This window comes from Microtus oregoni, unplaced genomic scaffold, assembly GCF_018167655.1.
Source record: "Microtus oregoni isolate MIOR12 unplaced genomic scaffold, Mior012 000043F_ref0000047, whole genome shotgun sequence".
Lineage (NCBI taxonomy): Eukaryota > Metazoa > Chordata > Mammalia > Rodentia > Cricetidae > Microtus > Microtus oregoni.
Genome location: NW_024543210.1, coordinates 70,762 through 94,622, shown reverse-complemented (window position 1 = coordinate 94,622; position 23,861 = coordinate 70,762). Strand labels below are relative to the sequence as shown.

The following is a 23,861-nucleotide window of genomic DNA, read 5'->3' as shown; positions in this document are numbered from 1 at the left end:
AAAACAGAGGTAATTAAGGGAGAAAATGCAGAGAAATAAAACTGAATAAAATCATCTGAAGATAAAATCACCCTGATGTTCCATGTCTAACATTGATGTGTTGTACCTTGTCCCATGGAAGGAAGACTGCTAAGCTCTCCATCAAGGGTGCAGTCACACCTGCAGGGTGATTGCAATAGAGAATTGGGAGGCTAGCTGGAGCCTAGAGACGCCCAGGAGATTTGTGGGAAGGAACAAAGATAGGATGCTGTGAAGGGCAATGAGACTTGGGAACTGTTGCTACAGTGGTACTGCTTAGGAAAGGCATCACCATTCCACACTTGTTCCTTCCGGGCATTTGCGTATGCTACAGCGACAGGCTGCATGGCAGCACCGGCCCCAGGGCTCTCCAGGCTCAGCTTTCTTCCTCTGGGCATCTTGTGCGTGTGTCCCAGGCCTACCTTAGGATGTAGTTGGGCCCACTCAAACCTCACATATCCAGTCTTCAAGATGGTTCTGAGATCTGCAGGGCCGACCTTGTCTGAGTTTCCTGAAGTCCTTTCTTTATCTCTCTTCTTGTGTTCTTTACTTTGACCACCACTCTTCCCCTTACAGCTAGACTCTCCTGTCATCTACACACGGGGTCTTCTTCTTACAGCTAGACTCTGCTGTCATCTGCACACGGGGTCTTCTTACAGCTAGACTCTGCTGTCATCTGCGCACGGGGTCTTCCCCTTACAGCTAGACTCTGCTGTCATCTACACACGGGGTCTTCTTCTTACAGCTAGACTCTGCTGTCATCTGCACACGGGGTCTTCTTACAGCTAGACTCTGCTGTCATCTGCGCACGGGGTCTTCCCCTTACAGCTAGACTCTGCTGTCATCTACACACGGGGTCTTCCCCTTACAGCTAGACTCTGCTGTCATCTACACACGGGGTCTTCTTCTTACAGCTAGACTCTGCTGTCATCTGCGCACGGGGTCTTCTTCTTACAGCTAGACTCTGCTGTCATCTGCACACGGGGTCTTCTTACAGCTAGACTCTGCTGTCATCTGCACACGGGGTCTTCTTACAGCTAGACTCTGCTGTCATCTGCGCATGGGGTCTTCCCCTTACAGCTAGACTCTGCTGTCATCTGCACACGGGGTCTTCTTACAGCTAGACTCTGCTGTCATCTGCACACGGGGTCTTCTTACAGCTAGACTCTGCTGTCATCTGCACACGGGGTCTTCTTACAGCTAGACTCTGCTGTCATCTGCGCACGGGGTCTTCCCCTTACAGCTAGACTCTCCTGTCATCTACACACGGGGTCTTCTCCTTACAGCTAGACTCTCCTGTCATCTGTGCATGGGGTCTTCTCCTTACAGCTAGACTCTCCTGTCATCTGCGCATGGCGTCTTCTCCTTACAGCTAGACTCTCCTGTCATCTACACACGGGGTCTTCCCCTTACAGCTAGACTCTCCTGTCATCTGCGCATGGGGTCTTCTCCTTACAGCTAGACTCTCCTGTCATCTGCGCATGGGGTCTTCTCCTTACAGCTAGACTCTGCTGTCATCTACACACGGGGTCTTCCCCTTACAGCTAGACTCTGCTGTCATCTACACACGGGGTCTTCTTCTTACAGCTAGACTCTGCTGTCATCTGCGCACGGGGTCTTCTTCTTACAGCTAGACTCTGCTGTCATCTGCACACGGGGTCTTCTTCTTACAGCTAGACTCTGCTGTCATCTGCGCATGGGGTCTTCTCCTTACAGCTAGACTCTGCTGTCATCTGCGCACGGGGTCTAGACTGTGCTCTTAAATTCTCAGACACCTAGGCGGGTTTTTTTAAGATATTAAAATAATTCTGTGTGTCTGTGTGCAACCCCCCCCCATGTGTCTCTGTCTATGTGCTTGTTTGTGAGTATGAGTGCCAGCAGGGGCCAGAAGAGGGTGTCAGTCTCTTGGAACTGGAGTTCTAGGAGACTGAGCTGGAACCAAACTCTGGTCCTCTGCGAGAGTAGTATATGCTGTTTACTATTAAACTACTGGCTCAGCCCTCTCCGCAATTTTTTTTAAATTCATGTGCATTTGTGTTTTGTCTGCATATGTCTGTGTGAAGGTGTCAGATCACCTGGAACTATAATTACAGATAGTTGTGAGCTGCCATTAGGGTACTGGGAATTGAACCTGGGTCCTCTGGAAGAGTAGGCAGTACTCTTAATTGCTGAGTTCCTCTGCAATTATTTTTCACATTTGTTTATTTGTATGTATGTACTATAGTATGTGTGAGGTCAGAGGACAGCTACTTGAAAGAGTTGGTTGTGTCTACTGTATCATCCCTGGAGATGGAACTCAAGCAGCAGGCTTGGTGGTCTTTACTCACTGAACCATTTCACAGGCCGTGGACTAGCTTTTAACTGACATGTATAGCCTGTATGTATGGTCACTGATATACTTGCATTTATTTTTTGTTATTTTATACTTTGTTGTTCCTTGATAGTTTTTTCTCATTTTCTCCTGAAAAATAATTGAATGTTTACCAAAATCGATTTTCTGTTTTAAAAAATTAGGTTTCTAGGAACTGGAGAGGTGGCTCAGTGGTTAAGAGTACTTACAGAGGACTCACGCTCAGTTCCCAGCACCCACATGGCACCTCAAAACCATCTGTAACTCCATTCGCAGGGGATCTGACATCCTCTTCTGGACGTGAAGTACTGGGCATGCATGTGGTACACATACATATATGCAGGCAGAACAATCAGACATGAAATAAAATAAATAAATCTTTTTTTTAAAATATTTATGTATTATGTACACAATATTCTGTCTGTGTGTATGTCTGTAGGCCAGAAGAGGGCACCAGATCTCATTATAGATGGTTGTGAGCCACCATGTGGTTGCCGGGAATTGAACTCAGGACCTTTGGAAGAGCAGGCAATGCTCCTAACCACTGAGCCATCTCTCCAGCCCAAAATAAATAAATCTTAAGAGATAAAAAGAAATTGGGGCCGGGCGATGGTGGCGCACGCCTTTAATCCCAGCACATGGGAGGCAGAGGCAGGCGGATCTCTGTGAGTTCGAGACCAGCCTGGTCTACAGAGCTAGTTCCAGGACAGGCTCCAAAGCCACAACAGAGAAACCCTGTCTCGAAAAACCAAAAAAAAAAAAAAAAAAGAAAGAAATTGGGTTTCTAAGTCACTTATCTTTTTTAAATTCCATTAAAATATGAAGCTTAGCTCTTAAGGACCAGCACCTCTTCCTGTTCTCTAAGAGAGTGAACCCTGACAGGCAGATTCCTTGTGTGGGCTCAGCTGCCTTCATGTCTCCTCAGCAGGTCTTTGTGCTGCGGCCACTGCACAGAACAGTTCCCTGACTTTGATCGCTGGTGACTCCCACTCCTGCCTGCTGGAGTGACTTTATTTTTCCTGGAGCATATCCTTTAGTCTTGTGAGTGGAGGCTGTGTTTCTGTTTCCCTCTTGTACTTGGCCTTCCGACTTACCTTTTTATGGTTTTGAGACACTTGTAATAAATTTGCCCCTTGTTCCATGTGGCTAATGTATCGTCTCTGTTATTCTGAAGAGCTTTCCTTTCAGTCTGAATAGATAGGATTTAAAATAAACTATTGTTTTATTCTCCTTGGGACTCTGTGGCATATGAACATGGCTTTCCTTGTTCTGGTTCAAACATTTTCCCTTTGCTGCTCAATCTCCTCCTGGATGGAGACCGCTTGGTCGCTCCCTCTGGTTTCTGGGCTGCTTCGAGGCCTGCACCAGCATTGATCCCAGTCAGGCCATCTGTCTGTGAGGCTGCATATTTTACCCTCTGAGCTCTGGTGTCCAGCTGTTTATGTGCAGTTGTTTTTTTTTTAATTTATTTATTTATTAAGGATTTCTGCCTCCTCCCCGCAACCGCTTCCCATTTCCCTCCCCCTCCCCCGATCAAGTCCCCCTCCCTCATCTGCTCGAAGAGCAATCAGGGTTCCCTGACCTGTGGGAAGCCCAAGGACCTCCCACCTCTATCCAGGTCTCATAAGGTGAGCATCCAAACTGCCTAGGCTCCCCCAAAGCCAGTACGTGCAGTAGGATCAAAAACCAACTGCGATTGTTCTTGAGTTCTCAGTATTCCTCATTGTCCGCTATGTTCAGCTAGACAGAGACAGAGACCCACATGGGGGCACCGGACAGAAATCTCAAGGTCCAAATCAGGAGCAGAAGGAGACGGAGCACGAGCAAGAACTCAGGACCACGAGGGGTGCACCCACACACTGAGACAATGGGGATGTTCTGTCGGGAACTCACCAAGGCCAGCTGGCCTAGGTCTGAAAAAGCATGGGATAAGTCCGGACTAGCTGAATATGTGCAGTTGTTTTATCTGTCCCCATGGGCTATGCTTTATAATGCGTGGTCATTGTTCTCCACATCCTTAGCACAGGTGGCTTTGCTAGCTGACTCTGTGATGTGAGACTCTTGGCTCTATGGGCATGGCTAGTGGGAGGCCCTAATGTACCCTAATTCCAGCACATTCAGGATTTGCCTGTGTGGCCTGAGTAGAGGTTATGAGGAGGCAGCTGGGCATTGGAGCCTCCCTAAAAGGAAGCCCAGAGCTTCATTTGCTGTGAAGCTCTTACTGTATGGACCCTGCTCTCTGGCTATAACAGCTGAGGCTAGAGGTGCAGGGGGGTATAGGGCCTAGCTGAACCCTGGTTGGTTGTAGGGTCTCCAGTACTTCCCTCCACGTGAGGCCTCATGACTCAGCCTGGGACAGACACATGGGAAGTTATGGCCCAGCATTTTTCTCCCAGGTTCCTGGAGTCTGAGCATGTTGGGTGAATTCTAGTGTGTGAGTCCTCTACTGCATAGTGACTCACTCCATCCAGCAGCTTACCCTTTCCCAGAGGTTCAAGTAGAAGCAGTTCTAATTCATAACAATGTCTGTCCCAAATGTCTTTGCTATAGAATCAGGAAGAGATCCAAGGCAATCTCATGGTTCTACTCCACCATTCCCCTTATCTTCAGGGGACGGGATGCCTGGGGTATGTGCACTGTTCTGTTGCCTTCTGGTCCAGTGCCACACCCCACACCTGTGGGCAGGGCAGCATTGCAGTTCCTTCCCTCTGTTGACCCATGACTCCTAGAAAATGACTGGAAGACACACACGTACACACACATACACACATGCACATGCACAGCTTTCCCTGTTCTTAAGGCTTAGTTTGCTTCTTGCCCCCCTACTTGTACCTTTGAGGCTTGTCTCTTACCCCCAGGGACCTTGGTGTGCACTTGTGTCATCAAATAACTGGAGATGCCCCCCCCCCCCCCCGCCACTGTGTCCTCTAGAGGTGTCTTATACCCAGTAGGTGTTGGGTCTGTCTTAGGTAAGGATCCTGCCTCATTGGCAGTGTTCCCATATGACACCGCATTGGTAGTTACAATGTGGAACAATGCACTGTAGTCAACTGAGAGGGCTGGTCAGGCCTTGTGGAAACTATCATTGTGCCCTGACTCTACTAGTGCCAGCCAACTGTGGAGGGATTGGTAAAACAGCCCGGGACACACCTAGGTTCTCCTTAGAGAGCTGATCATTTGAATTAGTCAGAACCTGAGAGCAGCAGTTTAAGGGACGAGGGGTTTATTTTATTCAGTTTCAGAGGTTCCAATCCTTGGTAGAGCACAGCTGTTTACCTCAGCAGGAAATAAAGAGCATGCCTTGCCTTGGTTACAGGCTATCTCCTTTTCCTTCTTTATTCCATCTGCTTCCAGCTGTGTATGGTGCCCCTGCACTCTGGGTGTGTCTTTCTGCTCTCAGCACCCTCATATTCTAGAAGGATACTAGTCTTTTAGGTGTTTTTCAAAGTCAGTCAAGTTGATAATGGAGATTATCTGTCAAAAGGTTGAAGGCACAGGAAAAGTGAATCCATTGGCACCTACCTAGAGTGTGTCCCATTCTTTTTGTTTGATTTTGAGACAGGCTATCACTTAGTTCGGTCTGGCCTGAAACTAAATATGTAGTTGAGCTTGGCCTTGAACTCCTAATAGTCCTTAGTCCTGGGACCTGGCTTCACCCTCTGTCCTGTGAACCACTGTGTGAGGGACAGGACGGGAGGTAAAAGGTATTGGCATTTAAGTCTAGAGGCCTAGATGTTCCCAGGGCTGGTGGCTCCCAGACTCTCACCTTCTTAGTTGAAGTTGAGCACAGGTGGCTCTGCCTGTGTTAACTCTGCCACTGTGGCAGATATTTGACAGAAACATTTTTTCCTTGGATTTTCAAGACAGGGTTTCTCTATGTAGCTCTGGATGACCTGGAACTCGCTCTGTAGACCAGGATGGCCTTGAACTCACAAAGATCCTCTTGTTTCTACCTCCCAAGTGCTAGTATTAAAGGCATGCACCACCAATGTCCCAAGACAGAAACATTTTTTTTAATGTTTATTTATTTATTATGTATACAATATTCTGTCTGTGTATATGTCTGCAGGCCAGAAGAGGGCACCAGACCTCATTACAGATGGTTGTAAGCCACCATGTGGTTGCCGGGAATTGAACTCATGACCTTTGGAAGAGCAGGCAATGCTCTTAACCGCTGAGCCATCTCTCCAGCCCCGACAGAAACATTTATTTTTTTATTTTTTGTTTTTCGAGACAGGGTTCCCCTGTGTAACAATCCCAGCTGTCCTGGAACTAGCTCTTGTAGACCAGGCTGGCCTCGAACTCACAGGGATTCACCTGCCTCTGCCTCCTGAGTGCTGGGATTAAAGGCGTGCGCCACCACGGCCTGGCCGACAGAAATATTTTTAAGGAGGAAACTTGTTTTCAAGTTTCAGTTCATGATTGCTGACTTTTAAACTTGTGGGGAAGCAGAACATAAAGATAGAAAAGCATGGTAGAAGAAAATTATTTACCTCATGGTAAACAAGAAAGGGCCAGAATCAAGATAGACTCTCCAGGGTGACCACTTTTGAAACATCAACCATGCCTCAACTTCCAGAGCCCCATCATCTTCCAATAATCTGTTCCAGGTTTGAACCTGTCAGTGGTTCACTGATTAGGTCGGTGAGCTCATGATTTAGTTGTCCCTGGAAATGCCGTCACAGACACACCAGAGCTCTGCTCTAATGGTTTCCTAGGCATCTCAGTCCAGTCAGGTGAACAGTTCCCATCAGCTCTCACACCCTCACAGCCGCATAATGCGTGTGACACAGGAGACAGGAGCAGAGTAGAGAGGGCTCCCCTTCTCTCATCTGTTGGGTGCATAGCACACGTGTACCTGGGACTCCTGGGCTATAATGGGAGAATGGGGGGGGGGGTCCTTTGGGGCCTTTGGGTCATAGGGCTGGAAGACCAGGCCATGCAGATCTGTGGATAGACTCTTCCCATGGCAGGTTCCAGCATGGTGATGCCAATGGCTCCTGGTGGGATGATGGAGTGCCTGGCGAGTGCAGCCCCAAGTTAAGTTCTGTGTGTGTTCCTAGACCCTCTCACAGAGCCCCTTTGGAGGATTCCCTGCACTCTCAGCAGACATTACACAAATGGGTGCTCTCTGTTGATTGTGCTGTCTGCTTTTCCCTGGTCCCAGGACTGAGTGGCCTCCCTCTCTACTACCCTTTTTGTTTGGGCTGGCCACTGAGGGGATAGGGAGGTGGAGATACTGTAGAGGTCCCGTGGTTGGGTATCAGACCTAGTCCCAGTCCATTGACCCTTGCCTCTATAGTAGTTGTCTTAGCCCTGAGTGCTGGCCAGTGGGGACATTGAGAAGGCACCCCAGGACTCCTCTCCTCATTACCCAGGGGCACCCATGTGCAGATAAGGGCTAGGCACTGGAGAAGACTGAGCTCAGCCAGTGAGGACTGACAGCTGCTCTCGGCCACAGAGGTACATTTCTGGTTCAAAGAGGTTAGCAGATACTCAAAGTACAGTGAATGAACCTGGAGCCTCTCGTAGACCCTGCTCCTCCAAGACTGTGCACAGTATGCCTTCCAACAAGTCTCTCAGATGCTCACTGCAGTGAGAACTGGCAGAGCTGCATATGTGGCCTTGACACTTGGACCTGAGCAGGAGTAGGCACCACCCTGCCTGGCCTCCAGGGTTCTGGCATGTGGTATTTCTCTGCCTGCAGGGCATGAGAGACAAATGGCCAGCCATCACCACTAGCCCAGCTCCCACGTGGACAGGCATGTGAGAGGGGGCTGTGCCTGGAACAAAAGGTCCTTCAATTTTTCCTCCAACAAACATGGTCAGCAGGTTTGGGGCCCCCAGATTTAGTCCTTTGTGAGGCAGAGGTCGTAACCTTTTGTGTGCCACCACATGCCTGAAGGAAAAGGGTGGAAATCAGTGTTTTTAGAAGTCCAGCCAAGATGCTAGTGTGGTTTAAGAAATCCATAAAGTACATTTATGCCTTTAGTTTCCATAGTGCTATTAGGGTGGTGTATAGTGGCCAGTTGTCACCTGCTCTGGGCCAGGACATTCTCTGGTAGTGACATTGCCTGAGTATACTTCTATGGAGGAGATCCTGGTCTGTATATTCTGTTAAGTACTCACTGGTGAGAGTTCAGGCTGTAGGGAAGGGGAGGGTGACAGAGGGGCTGCTGAGTGGTAGTATGCAGGTTCTGGGTCACTGCAGTGGTGGCAGGGATGTGAAGAGCCTCCTTTGTATGGTGCCTTCTCTAGCTGCTGCCTGACGTCTTCTTCCTAGCCAGTGGGTATGCGTGTGCTTTGTGTTCACATACCTGAGCTGCTCATCTCAGGAGCTGCTGGTGTGGGTAGAACATTTAGAGTCACAGCAACAGGTGTGACATCTACAGCTCCTGAGGTGATGGCCCTACTTGCCTTGCCCTTCTTTTCTCTATTTGGTTTGTTCTTTTTCTACAGGTCTTCCTTTTCTATGCTGACCTTTCAACTGTCACCTAAAGCAGTGTTCCCTTACTTAACCTGGGGTGACCACATATCTGAAAGACTGGTATTTTACTGTATGAGGATCAGCCCAGGTGTTTGCTCCCTGAGCCATGTAGACTGAGAGCATTTCTGGAGCCTGCCCATGCCATTCTGCCACACTGCTTGCCTCATCTTCAAGGGCCATGGGCCAGGCCCTCATTTATTCTGTATTCAGCCCTCACAGATGATCGAGAAATGGATGAGCCTTCTATACCTGCTCACCCCTTCTAGCATATTCTTGGGAATGTCTCTGACAGATACCAGGTCTCTCCCCAAGGCCTCTGTCCATTGTCTTCTGTTACTGATACTGGACAGTAGAGCCCCAGGGAGAGTAGGCAATCTGACTGCAGTGATGTGGAGCCCCAGGTCAGAACCCTCTCTGGTACAGACTGGGCAGAGGGCAGGGGAGGGCCGATGGGCTTCCAAAAGATGTGGAGGTAGGGGCTGGAGAGATGGCTCAGTGGTTAAGAGCATTACCTGCTCTTCCAAAGGTCATGAGTTCAATTTCCAGCAACCACATGGTGGCTCACGACCATCTGTAAAGAGGTCTGGTGCCCTCTTCTGGCCTGCAGGCATACATGTAGGTGGAACACTGTATACATAATAAATAAATAAATAAATAAAAATCTTTTTTAAAAAAATGAAGCGGAAGACAGTCAAAGATAGCTGGTGTTGATCTATGGCCTCTCTGTGTATGTCTGCACACTCATAAACGTGTATACACATACACCATACACAATAAACAAAAACAACAGTACTAGCTAAATATAGTGTAACGTACCTTTAATCCCAACACTCGGGAGATAGAAGCAGGTCTACAGAGAGAGTTCCAGGCCAGCCAGTTGGCATAATGAGACCCTGACTAAAAGCAAAAACCAAAATATCAAGCATAGCATTGTCAGTAAGTATGAAAGTTTGATAATTTTTCAGAAAAATGTGAATTATCAGTTGAAAAATCCATAATCCAAAGTCCAAAATATTCCAGAGTCCAAAGTATTTTGAGCATCATGATGCCTCAGGTGGAAAATTCCACTCTTGACCTTATGTGATAGGTCTCAGTAAAAATGCAGTACGCCTTATCTTCAGTGTATGTGTTATAAGATCCTGAGTGTCATCCTCAAGATGCATGCGTGCGTGCGTGCGTGTGTGTGTGTGTGTGTGTATAATAATCTGGAACACTGGTCATAAGTGTTTTAGTCAACTGTAGGTTGAGGAAAAGCATCTGCTGAGCTTTGAATGTGTCTTTAAGACCAAAGAAATAGGGCCAGTGAGATGGCTGAGTGGGCACGGGGACCTGCTACCAAGCCTGCTGACTTGAGCTTAATCCCTGGGACTTCAGTGATGGAAAGAGAACTGACTCCTGGAAGTTTCCTTTGACTCATCCACATGTACTTTGTGACATATGTGTTTGCCCCTATATATAAATAAAAATTTTAAATTTGGTTTTAAATTATGTGTATTTGTCTTATTTCTGTGTGGGTATGTGCATGTGAGTGCAAGTTCCTACAAAAGCCAGAAGTTATTACCGGGTCTTATGGAGCTCAAGTTATAAGCAGTTGTAAGTCACACTGTGTGGGTGCTGGGAACTCTACAAAAGCAGTATGTTCTCTTAAAGACTGAAACATCTCCCCAGCTCTTGGTGTGTGTGTGTATATCTGTATGTATGTGTGTGTCTGTATGTATCTGTATGTGTGTACATGTGTGTCTGTGTGTCTGTGGAGAAACTCATATAATTTGTTTTCCAATTCCTAACAAAGTTTGTAGTCTCCCTGCAGAGAATTCCAGGCAGTGTGGCATCAGCACACCGGCAGGCATCAGAAGTTGTAGTTTGAAGCCAGAAGAGAGCTATTTTCAACTGTCCATTCGCCCTCCCTCCCTCTCTCCCTCCCTGTCTCAGTGTATGCACATGTTCGTGTGGGTGCACGTGCCCTTGCATTATGAAGACCTGAAGAAAGCATCAGCTTTTCAAGGCTAGGGTTACAGGCTTGTTTATACACGTGCTGTTTATGCATATGTATATATAACATGTTTACACACATGCTATTTATATCCACGTGTATGCCCAGCTTGTTTATACACATGCCAGGATCTGAACTCTAGTCCTTAGGATTATGCAGGACATGCTCTTAACCACCAAGCTATCTCTCCAGTTCTTATCAAAACTACTCTGGAAATATGAGACAGTGCAGTGAGACACAAAATCAGGCAACCTCATTGGTTTATTTATTTAGTTTTTTGAGACAGAGTTTCTCTGTGTATCCCTGTCTGGCCTCAAACTCAAGAGATTTACCTGCTGACAACAAAGCAGGATGAAGCATGCCTGTAAATCCAGGTACTCAGGAGGCTGAAGTAGGAGGATTGAAAGTTCATAGCCTGCCCAGGCAACTTAGTGAGATTTTGCCTTGATATAAAAAGTGCTGAGGGCAGAGTTCATTGGTGGACCAGTTTACTGAGCATGCCTCGGTTGGGATGCACACAGAAGAGAAAAGACTTAGGGGAGACATCTGAGGCCTGAAGCAGAGAAGCAAAGACTCAGGGTCAATAAGTGTCACTTGTCCCTACATGAAGTTTGTTCTCATAAAATTATTCATATTTCTTTTAAGTTCTGGCAAACTAGTTCTAGAATGTATATGAAATAAATATGCTGCTTTCAAGACAAGTTGGTCTGTGTCGGCTGAGGGACTGTCAGTGTTTTTAATGTTAGATGATCGCTATATGTGGAGGCTTAGAACCAGTCCTCACCCTCCTAGACTTACATATCCAAGATCGGGGCTTTGGCAAATATCCAAGATCAGTGTCGTTGGGGTCATTTTCTGGATCATTAGCCATCTTTTTTTTTTTTCAAAATATTTATTTATTTATTATGTATACAATATTCTGTCTGTGTGTATGCCTGCAGGCCAGTAGAGGGCACCAGACCTCATTACAGATGGTTGTGAGCCACCATGTGGTTGCCGGGAATTGAACTCATGACCTTTGGAAGAGCAGGCAATGCTCTTAACCCCTGAGCCATCTCTCCAGCCCCCATTAGCCATCTTTTTGTATCTTCACCCGGCAGAAAGAATGGTGCTGCAGTCAGGTCCCTTACGAGCCCCCTCACAGGTCTCCACCTCCTTGACTCCTAGGTCTTTCACCTTAGGAGTGAGAGGAGACAACAGACATCCCTTACTTAACTACTCCACAGCCTCCCCAGCCAGCATTGCCTTCATGATGTGGTCAGATTAGATCAAGGTCCAGCCCAACCCCCAGTGGACTGTGTCTCATGCTGTAGGTAGCATGCCTACCCAGGCCAACCTTGGTGGTATCTGGAAGCCAAAAATGAAGTGCTGAGTTAGTTGTGCTTCCTTCTTTGATATGTGGCATGGCAGGTGTCTCTGTTGCATGGATGGCCATGTGGTATTTCATTCTTGGTTCTGACTTCCACTTCTAGGTTCAAGTTGGGTTCTGTTCTTGGGTAGGGAGGAAGTAAGCAAGGGACCTGCCACCAAAAATGACACCCATGCATAGATTTCCCCAGAGCTGACCTGTTCATACCTTTAACTAGCTTCCCACAAGAGGGAAACCATGATCTAGCTAGCATGGGAGGCAACCCTCAGAGTAAGAATAGAGCAGATTTTTAGCATATGCACCACCTCTCAGGACAACGGAAAAAGCTGTAATGAGCGCAGGGCTAGTGTGAGCTTTGTCTCCAAGAAAACCCCCTACTCTTTTGCAGAGAATACCTGCTAGCTCGTGTTGGTGCAGGCTGCTCTGACTCCTGCTACCTCACATTATTCCTGAAACCAAAGAAAGCTCTGTAGGATTGGGCACCATGCCGATTCTTTTTTGTTTTTGTTTTTGTTTTTGTTTTTGTTTTAGTTCTTTTAGACAGGATCTCACACCGTGATCCAGTCTGACCTTGAACTTTGTTCTGGCTACTGCTGCTGCCACCACCGCCCCCACCCTGCTACCTCTGCCACCTTCCTCTCACATGTGGTTTTTGCATGTATGTTTGTGCAAATGCATGTAGAAGCCAGAGGTTATGTTGGTATCCCCATGATCACTCTTCATCTGACATATTCAGGCACAGTGTCTCATCTGAACCCAAAACTCACCACTTTGACTACTGCAGCTATCTCATTTGTTCCAGGGATCCTCTGTCTCTGCCTCAAGAACACTGGGTTCCTGTCACTCTCACATTGTATGGGTTCTGGGGTTCCCTGAACCCTCTCCAGCATCTCTCCAGCCCCTGAGCTGCTTCTTTACTCACACACATTGAATGGATGCAGTAAAAGAGGAGATGGTAACACTCGATACTTGGCAGATCACTTTCAGATGTGAACGTGTGCCACCTGTCAGGGGAACCGCATTGCCTTTAAATGCACGTCTCCTCACTGACACGTCTTCTCTCAGGATTGTCTTTATTCCTAAGTGCCATGTGTTAGCATCTTGCTCCCCTGTCTAATTGAATCCTGATGCCTCTTTAGAATGGACCATAGGTCCACCAATGCCACCAGTTGTATATGTTTCAGAATGGATGGTTACAGTGCTACCTTCCTGACACTGGGCTCTGTTGTCCATCATGATGACCCAGAGGTGCCCTGTCCCTATAGTTAACCATAACTGACTTTGCAATTCCTTCTTTAAAACATATATATTTTTTGTTTGTTTGTTTTTTGAGACAAGGCTTCTCCGTGTAGCCTTGACTGTCATGGAACTCACTTTGTATTCACAGAGATCCTCCTGCCTCTGCTTCCTGAGTGCTCGAATTAAAGGCATGTGTCACCACTGCCCAGCTTAAAACATACCTTAAAGTTGTTTTTGTTTTCATTTTATGTTATGGTGTTTTGTTTGCATGTATGCGTGACACCCAGAGAGGCCAGAGAGGGTGTTTCTAACACCCTCTGGGGTGGAGTTAGAGATGATTGTAAGCCACTTTGCAGATGCTGAGAATCAAGTCTGGGTCCTCTGGAAAGCAACAAATGCTCTTAACTGTTGACCTTTGACTGTGGTTTCTGAATATTTGTAGGAAGGACATCCGGGTTGCTGAACAGAGCCATTGTGAGTGTTCATGTGTAGATCTTGGTGTGAACAGACTCATTTTCCCTGGCTAAATTCCAAGGTCTGTGTGGCTGTGTTGAGAGCTGTGTGTGGCTTCATGGAAACTTACAGACTGATTTCCAGTTGCTCTTCCTTCTGGCCGGTGCCTGATGCTGGTGTTTGTTCTCTTTGTGAGCAACTCTGCTGTAGTCTTACCAGTGCCTAGTGATGCTGGGCATCGTCCGGGGCTGCATCCCAGCGGAAGGTCCTGTTCCAACACTTCGCTCACTTCTTTATTTTTTGTTTATGTTTTATTTTATGTGTTACGGCTGTTTTGCCTGTATGTGTGTCTGTGTACCACCTGTGTGGCTTGTGCCCACAGATACCCAAAGAGGGTATCAGAGAAGCTAGTGAAGCTATCAGTGAGCCATCTCCCCAGTCTCTCTCTCTATCTAAATAAATACATAATGTACATACATACATACATACGTGTGTGTGATTGATTTCTCACTGATTCTGGAGTATACCAGTTGTTCTGGACTACAGAACCCCTGAAATTCTTCTCTGCCTCTACAGTGCTGAGATTACGGGCATTACATTTTACATGGAGCTTGAGGATGGAACTCAGATGCCCATGTTTGCATGGCAAGCACTTTGCCAGCTGAGCCAGCTCTCCATTTCCAAAGTCTATCTTGTAACAGTGATTTTTGCAGAAGAAAGTCTTTTTTTGTTTCAGACAGGTTCTCACTATGTAGCTTTAGCTAGCCTGAAATTCAGTATGTAGACCAGGCTGGACTCAGATTTATAGAGAGATGCTTGCCTTTGTCTCCAAAGTGCTGGGATTAAAAGTGTGGGCCACCATTTCAGCCAGAATCCTAAATTTTGGTGGATTCCAATTCATAATCCTTTCTCTGACCACTCACCTCTGCTTCCCCTTCTGTGGGCATCACATTGTGTGCAGGTTTGATGTTAGGGCAGGAAAACTAGACTATTTCCCTTTCTTCAGAGGTGTTCTAGATGTACTAGCTCCTTCACATGTGAGAGTTAAAATCAGCATGTTGATCTTGAGCCACACAACCCTTCTTGTGGTCTCACTGAAATAGTACTAAATCGATAGACTAGTTTGGGGAAGACTGACACATAGCCTGTAGCCTGGCTCTCAGTTTCCTAATGTTGTTGATCTCTTCATCATTCAAAGCTTCCTTTAAACTTTTATTTATTATTATTAATGTGTTTATGTAAATAACCGGGCCAGATGCATGCATTGAGGTCGGAGGACAATTTTGTGAAGTCAGTTCTTTCCTGCTGCTTTTATGTGGGTTCCAGACATCATACTCAGATGCCAGATTTGTGCAGCGAGTGCCTTTACCCACTGAGACATCTTGTCAGCCCAGCATTTGGAGTTTCTAGCATACAGGCCTGCATTTACTTTGGATTTAAATATTTTCTTTATTTGGAAGTAGTATAAATGAATGTTTTTGAATACTTGACTTCCAGTTGTCTACTGGGAGCAAGATGTGGCTCAGGGGTGCTTTTTATAGTCAGTCACCCTGGTAAACCTGTGCCCTAGGAGCTTGTCCTCACTCTTCCTACGTTCCTTAGATTTCTCCATTTACAATCCTGCTGTCTGCAGACAGTGGTGGTTTTGTTTTTTACTTTTCTGACCCTGTGTCTTTGGTCACCTTGCCTTGTATGTTGACCTGGGCAGGAGCCGGCTTCGTGAAACACAGGTGCGAGCAGTCAGGCCAGCCTCCATCCTGTCTGAAGGGGAACAGGCTCTGCTTCTGCTGTGACAGTGCAGACTGAGGGGTTCCTTCTCTTCCTGGCTTGCTGGGAGTTTTTAGGGTGAATGTCAGAATTGCCCAGTGAGCTGGAGTCTTTCCAGCCTTCTGTAAACTACCACATTCCTCCTACACAGCCCAAGGGACTCCCCGCATCCTCAGTTGTTGCCACAGCAACCTCACTTGGTGCCAGCTTTCTGTGTCAGTTGACTTCTGGCATGATAGCAAACATCCAAGGAACCAACTTAGAGGGCTCCAAGTTACAGAGATTGCTTTTAGTCTGTGGTAGAGTGGCCGTCATGATGGCAACACAGGTGTAATGAAAGCTACTCACATGATAGCCAGCAACAAAATCAAAACAAACCCAGGAGGCTGGGTCCCGTGGTCCTTCCTCCACTGAGTCCTCCTCCTCACATGTTCTACCACCCAATAGTGTCACAGGCCCAAGCTTTTAATGCATGACTCCAGGAGGAAACTGAACCAAACCACAGTATTTTGATTCAGAGTACATGTGGGTTTTTTGTTTTGTTGTTTTTTCCCCTTATTTAGCTTGCTGAAATAGTCTATTAAAATTGTTTTCAAATGCTGAATTGGCATTTTATTCCTAGAACAAATCTCCACTTGGGCGTGTATAATAATGAATATCTTTGTTTTGGTAGATTTAGCTTGCAAATAACCTGCAGAAGAGCCTTCCATCTATGTTCATGACAAGACTGTAGTATTCTTTCCCTAGTCCCTTCCTCTCTCCTGCTCCTCACCCTGGATCTTCTTTCAACAAGGTCTGACTGTGTGGCCCAGATCACCTTATCTCAGCCTCCTGAGTGCTGGGACTGTGGGTGAGTGCCAGCAACCAAACCCAGCTTTTGTAAATTTATTTTTGGGCTGTTTTTGTCTGCTTTTGGTAGAAAGGCAATGATGATCTCCTGAGTTGAGGCATTCCTTTCTCGTGTGTTTTCTAGAGATGGTATGTAGATTTGTTTGTTTCCCCCTGTCTTCCGCTTGCATTTCCTGTGTTCTGGATGGAATCCCAGGCCTCACGCATGCTCGGCAAGCGCTGCTCCACGCCTCTGAATTTGCCAGTGTTCTCTTCAGAGCATTTGTGTTTCATTGGCTTTGCTAACACTACCAGTTTCAGCTTGATAAGCTTGGAGGGTGGCAGCAGTAAGGGTGGTTTTGTCTGCTGTGGAGTGAATATCTGAGATCGCTAGTGCACTTTTATTCCCGATAAAGAGAATTTTCTGTCTTCTTTTTATCTTGGTGTGACTGGAGGTCTTATGAATTTTTTTCAGTCTTCACAAAGGACTAGCATCTGGTTTTTATTTTCTCTATTTTCAAGTTGTTTCTGATTTTATCTTTATTGTTTCCTTCCTAATGCTTTCTCTGTGTTCAGTTTGCTCTTCTCTCTCTCTCTCTCTCTCTCTCCCTCTCTCTCCTTGTTCTTAGTTTTTTTGTGCAGCTTAGTGTACTCATTGGAATTTTTTCTTACAGCAGAAGCATTGATGCTCATACAAATTTTGACATGTTGTCTTCATTTTTATTCCATTCCTGACACTTCCTAGTTTCCTTTGAGAGACTCTTGTCTCCTCAGAGCCATTTCCCAGGTAACTGTGTGCTTTCCAGTTGCCTTGCTATCACAGTTGAAAGATGCTCGGTGGCGCGACCCTGGCGGGTGGGAGACTGCGTAAGGTAGGAGATAGACATATGCCATGTGGAGAGAGCTTGGGTATAGAGTTTATTTAATGGGTAGGGGGATTATGGAGTGAAGAGATAGAGATAGATGGGGGGGGGGAGAATGGGGGAAGCAATAGTTACCTCTTCAGAAGAAGGGCGGACAGAGAGAGAGAGAGAGAGAGAGAGAGAGGAGGAAAGAAGGTGTGAGATCAGCCACCTCTCAACTGCGGTTTTGTTTCCCATAGTTCAGTTTTCCAAGTTCTGCTGTGGTATGAAAATGTTACATAGAAAATTCCAGAAAGAGATAGCTTGTAAGTTTTCATTTGTATAGTTTCCCAGATAGTGAGACGAAGTCCTTCAGGTTCCCAGAGTTGCATGTACAGCTTAGCTGGTGACCTTGGTGGTCCATTAGGAGCTGATCTTGCTCTGTCTGGTGACCATAGGTGTTGAAATACACTCCCACCTACCTCTGGCTGAGCTCCTGGCTTTCCGGCATCAGACTGCCTGGGATACTTGTGTTTGTCTCCAGGTTGCAGCTCCTGATGTTGAGTCAGGGCACATCCTGTGAGGGAGACCCTTGCCTGTCCCTTCTCTTATCTGAACGTGGTACAGTGCAGACAGCCTCGTCTTAGTCACCCTGTCAGTGAAGACCAGTGGGGTCCCAATCTTAAACACAGAAGAGTAGAATGGGGTCCTTGTCATAAAGCTGAGATAGAGAGGGTTCCTTCTTAAGTGGATCACTGTTTTTTTCCATGAAAGTGATTGACACTTCCTGTGACACAGATAGCTTTTTGACATCTCTTGTGGCCAGGGTAGGAAGGGCAGCTGAGGGAGCACTTTCCCCACACATAGTTTTCAGGCACCAGGGCAGAAGCGTGTTGCTTTCATGTGAGAGGAAGCCAAGCTCCAGCACTGTGCCTCTTGTCTTCTTGCTATTTCATTGTCACGTTGAGGACCTGTGGTAGCTCAAGTGTGGAAGCAGAATTTCAGACCTGCCATTTGGGGCCCAACCTAGACTTCTAAGGACGTGTTTGTCTTGAATGTGAAGCAGTGCTATTAGTTTGTTTGAGACAGGATCTCTCTGTGTATCCCTGACTGGTGTGGAACTTGCTGTGTGGATCAAGCTAAACTCACAGAGATCCGCCTGCCTCTGCCCCCCAAGTGCTGGGATTAAAGGCGTGAGCTACCACACCTGGTATCAGTGCCATTTTAATTTAGACAGCTGCTTGTTTATTGTGCTGCCCCATTGGACAAGTGTCACAGAGCAGGATTTAGGTAGAAAAGCTATCAGTATTTATAGATTGCTGTGGAGGTTTCTGAAAAGTGCCAAGGCAGGTGTGCAATTCCCACACCTTTGGGGGGCCTATTTGTCTTCAAGAGGTTGTTTCAGGGGCTCATGTATATATGTGTTAGTGTGTTAGAATGTGTGCACAGGTGTGGGTGACACAGGTAACTCCAGGAAGGTGCGCACTTACTTGGGAAGGAGTCAGACATAAAGAGTTCTGCAGAAGGCTTTGTGCTCACTGGTTGGCAAATGCTTGCACAGCTGCAGTGGATCCTGGGCATGTCAGCAGACTCCCCTTAGTAGGCAGCAGTTGTCTCCATGTAGGTCGGAAGCCTTAGAGCAGAATGTTGAGGTGAGTTCACGCCTTCATGGAGGTGACAGCATGGGATGGGCAGCCATCCTGGGATGGAAAACTGTCTTCCCACAGCTAAGAGCTATCCTGTTGGTGCCAGCACCCTGGCCTTTGGAAAACTCCCTGTTCTTCAGTTTCACATGCTTGGCATTCAGATGTATTTTCTCTGACCTTTCCATCCAGCCCCTCCTGGTTTGTGACCCTCACAGGGATGCCCAAAGTAGCTGAAACAGGCCAGACCCGCAGCTTTCTGGGCAACTGGCCAGCATAATAGGAAGCATGCTACAAGGCTGTACTATGTCTTGCAGGTTGTGTAGCCTGACCCTAAAGAAACTGGCAGTGCTCCGGGAGCTGGAGAAGGAGCTCCTGTCCGTGGTGATCGCTGTCAAGATGCAGGTAAGCCCTCAGCACTCACCCACAAGTGTGGCCAGCCTCACTCTCACATGGTCCCTGGACCGTTCTCAAAGACCCTACCCTACACTGAGCCACCCACCCAGAGCTTTCTTTCATGCCTCTCCCAGGGTGACAGGCTTGAACAAGAACAGGAAGAGGAGACAGGACAAGGGGCTTTCTGGACTAGAACCTACCCCAGTGTTTTGTCCACTCCTCATGAGTTCCTTGAGCAGCTTGTAACTGGATAGGCTTGAATCCCACCCTTCTTGGGGAGAGCCTCACTGGCCCTCCGGATGCATCCACATCCACTAGCCCTTTGGCTGCCTTTGCTATGTTGAAGACTGCAGGTTCTAGGTCCACTCTCAGGAGGCAGAATGTGGATTTTAACTCCTGGCTGCTCAGATGGAGCTCCTGGTGGCCCTCTACTGACATATGCAGGGCAAGTGTCAGGCAACCTCATACCAAGCAGGCCTGTATGTGCCTGGGTGAGGGGGACACCTGTGTGCTACTGACCTGTGACCCTCTTCCAGGAGTACCTGGGTCCTGCTGAAGTAGCCCGTATCTTGTTTTTCAGGGGGTTGGTTGTTTGTTTTTTGGTTTTTCAAGACAGGGTTTCTCTGTAGCTTTGGGGCCTGTTCTAGAACTCATTCTGTAGACCAGGCTGACTTTGAACTCACAGAGATACGCCTGTCTCTGCCTCCCAAGTGCTGGGATTAAAGGCATGTGCTATCATCGCCCGGATGAAGTAGCTCATGTTTGACCCCACACATACTACCTGTGGCATTGGACACATCCTAGACCTGTTGTAACAGCTGTGCTCGGTAAGACTTTCATCTGTCATTCAGGGTCTCCTCTGTCACACAGAACCCTCTCATCCATGCAGGACTCTCACTTTTCCCTGAGATGTGTGCTTGGAGTTCAAGGAGGCCTGGCTTCTGTTTATGGTAAAGATGTAGGAGACCACTTCTCCCTTGAGGTGCTATGGGCTCTTGGCATCTAAGCAGGCAGGCAAGTCTCCACTCGTTTGGCTTTGTGCGCCTTTGCCCTTATGTCACCTGCGCAGTCTGAATATGTCTTAAACATCTGCTGTCCTTCCTGTCCCTGTGACAGTATGTGTTTTAAGTGGCGTACCTTGTTGGCTCATACACTCATAGCTGTGCCTTGTCCTTACAGAGGCCATCAGTGCCCTGGGCTGAGCTTTGGTGACTGTTGCTTAGGAAGTAGCTGTTCTTGGTTTTCCCCTTCCATCTCCTGGGCAGAACCCAGCAGTGAAATCAGGTTTTCAGGGTCCAGACAAATATTCCTACTCATACCCATAAACCCCATCCCCATGCTTCGAGGCCTTCTTTATGCTAGTTCAGAGTGTTGGTGTGAGGATGTTCTAAGCTGGTTCACTTTAACATGCTCTAGATCAGAAGGGTGTTTCCTTCCAGGGCTCCAAACGCGTCTTGAGATCGCATGAGATTGTGCTGCCTCCCAGTGGACAGGTGGAGACAGACCTGGCGCTGACCTTCTCTCTCCAGGTGAGTCTGACACCTGCATAATGATGACCCTCGCTTGTCAGTGCTTCTGATAATGAACTCTTCCTCCTTGGTGTGCAGGGTGATGGCTACTCTGTTCAGTGCCCTGGAGGCGATGGACTCAGTTCCTGGCAGAGCTCAGAGTGATAGACATACCCTGGTTAATTCCTTGGGGGTGAGGGACATGTTTCCTCATCAGTTCTCTGAGTGATGGATACACCTTCTCAGTGTCCTGGATGTTGGCCATACCCTTGTCAGAGTTACTTGTGCCCATCTTCTCTTGATCAAGGTTTATTCTTTTTTCCCCTCCTCCCCCAAGACAGTGTTTCTCTGTGTAACAGCCCTGGCTGCCCTAGAACTCGCTCTGTAAACCAGGCTGGCCTCCAACTCACTGAGATTTACATGCCTTTGCCTCCCAAGTGCTAGGATTAAAGGCTTGTGCCACTATTGCCTGGCCAAGGTTTATTCTTAAACAATTAGAAAACCCAATAATACCACTTTTGGGTATATATCCAAAGGATGCTCAATCGTGCCACAAGGACATGTGCTCAACCATGTTCATAGCAGCTTTGTTTGTCATAGCCAGAACCTGGAAACAACCTAAATGCAACTCGATCGAAGAATGGATAAGAAAAATGTGGTACATTTACACAATGGAGTACTACACAGCAGAAAAAAATAAGAACAGCTTGAATTTTGCAGGAAAATGGATGGAACTAGAAAACATTATTTTGAGTGAGGTAACCTAGACACAGAAAGACAATTATCACATGTACCCACTCATAAGTGGTTTTTAAATATAAAGCAAAGAAAGCCAGCCTACAAACCACAATCCCAGAGAATTTAGACAACAATGCGGACACTAAGAGAGACTCACATAGATATAATTTACATGGGAAGTAGAAAGTATAAAAAGACAAGATCTCCTGAGTAAATTGGGAGCATGGGGACCTTGAGGGAGGATTGAAGGGGGGAGGGGAGAGACAGGGAGGGGAGCAGAGAAAAATGTAGAGCTCAATAAATATCAATTAAAAGCCGGGCGGTGGTGGCGCACGCCTTTAATCCCAGCACTCGGGAGGCAGAGGCAGGTGGATCTCTGTGAGTTCGAGACCAGCCTGGTCTACGAGAGCTAGTTCCAGGACAGGCTCCAAAACCACAGAGAAACCCTGTCTCGAAAAACCAAAATAAATAAATAAATAAATAAATAAATAAATATCAATTAAAAAAAGGAAAAAAATTAGAAAATCTTATTGATTCTCTCCCCACCCCCTCTCGTAATAAAGAAAATGGATAATGAGGTCTGTATTAGCTGTTTCATAGCTGTGACAAAATACCTGGTAAGAAGTAAACTTAAGGAAGGTTTCTATTGGCTCATGGTTTCAGGTGCAGTTCATCATGGGGGGAAAGTCCAGGTTGTGCAGGAGCTTGAGGTAGCTGGTAACATTGCACCCACAGTCAGGAATCAGGGAGCAGTGATTGCTGATGTTCAGCTCGTTTCCTCCAGCCTAGAACCCGAGGAACTACCTATATTTAGAGTGGGTTTTTCCACTTCAGTTAACCTAATCTAGATAATCCCTCATAGGTGCATTGAAAGGATAGCCTAGTCTAGATACTCCTGACTGGAGCACCCTAGGTGGGACTTGTCTTCCCGGCGATTCTAGATCCTTCAAGGTCACAGTCAATATTAAGCATGACAAGGATCAAATATATTATCAAGTAGGGTTATTTTATTTTCTTGCTTAGCAAAGATTGGCAGGACTATGTAGAAATTCAGAAAACTCAGTGTCTTAAATTCAGAGTCCTTTGAGTGCCTTGTGGAGAATGTAGACTGTCAGCCCAGACCATCTGCTTCTGGGTATTGTGCAGTACTGCAGAGAATCCAGTTTATTGAAATATAATTCACCAAACACACCTGTGTCAAGTACATGGCCCTATGGCTTCTGAGAAATGTGTATGAATGACCAGCCTACTTGGAGACCCCGCCTCCAGAATGTACACCAGGCTCTGGTTGTGAGCTCTGAGAATCCTGTGGGAACTGCTTTCACCGAGTGAAGCCCCTTCTCACAAGTGCAGGTCCTAGGCATGGTAACCTACAGCAGACGGGAATGTTGCCTGGCAGTTTAGCCAAGGGGTGCACAAGGTCAGCTGCAGAAGGCACCCAGCTACTCCCACATTTGGGAGGGTACCAGAGGCTTAGGACCATGTGGGAAGTTGTGTACTGACAGGCTGCCAGAATCTCTTCAGATGTCCCTAAACATGTAAACCCGTCCCAAATAGTTTAGCAGATAAGTTCCATTAGTGTGGAAATGGAACCCCTGACACTAAGTAGAAGGTAGCCTCACTGATACTGCAGATTCCTGAGGGTGGGCTGCTGAAGGGCTGTAAGGACCAGGACACTGCAAGGCCTTAACAGTGTCAGCAGGTGTTCCTCGGGGTGGTCTATTGTGCTATGCTGCACCAGGCCTCAAACAAGCTTACCTGTGTCTATAGTACCCCCACTTCCTGAAGAGAGAAGGCAACAAGCTCCAGATCATGCTGCAGCGCAGAAAGCGATACAAGAACAGAACAATCCTTGGCTATAAAACATTGGCTGCAGGCTCTATCAACATGGCTGAGGTAGGTTTCTGGGCTGGTGTCCAGGGCTCCAGAACTCTGAACAGATTTCTTTTATGTGTCTGATAGACCATTTTCCAAGTCGTCAGAGAATCCACATGGTTGGGTTCCACTGTAATGGGAGAGCGCCACTCTGTGAATACTTCCCAAGTCCTCAGCCCTATGCTGCACAGGCTGCACAGTGTGGCTACTCCTGTACCTGTAGCCAGGTGTACTCCACTTCCCAGAAGAGTGCTTGCACTCCTCCTGGTGCCCCCTTAGCCTTCACTCCGCCCTAGCAGCTCAGATGAGCAGTAGGAAAAAGAAGGACAACAGCTGCAGATTTGCATGTCTCTTG

The 23,861-nt window shown here is 47.1% G+C and overlaps 1 protein-coding gene across 6 annotated transcripts in view; it reads left to right on the top strand.

Annotated features, from left to right (window-relative positions):
• Positions 1-23,861, top strand: part of Pacs2 (phosphofurin acidic cluster sorting protein 2) — a 64,218-nt gene that overhangs the window by 11,684 nt on the left and 28,673 nt on the right. For all 6 annotated transcript variants that reach the window (XM_041633192.1, XM_041633189.1, XM_041633187.1 and 3 more), the window contains exons 2-4: positions 19,307-19,394; positions 20,825-20,914; positions 23,402-23,527. In XM_041633192.1, the coding sequence (XP_041489126.1) occupies positions 19,307-19,394; positions 20,825-20,914; positions 23,402-23,527 (304 nt within the window). The remainder of the gene's footprint in view (positions 1-19,306; positions 19,395-20,824; positions 20,915-23,401; positions 23,528-23,861) is intronic.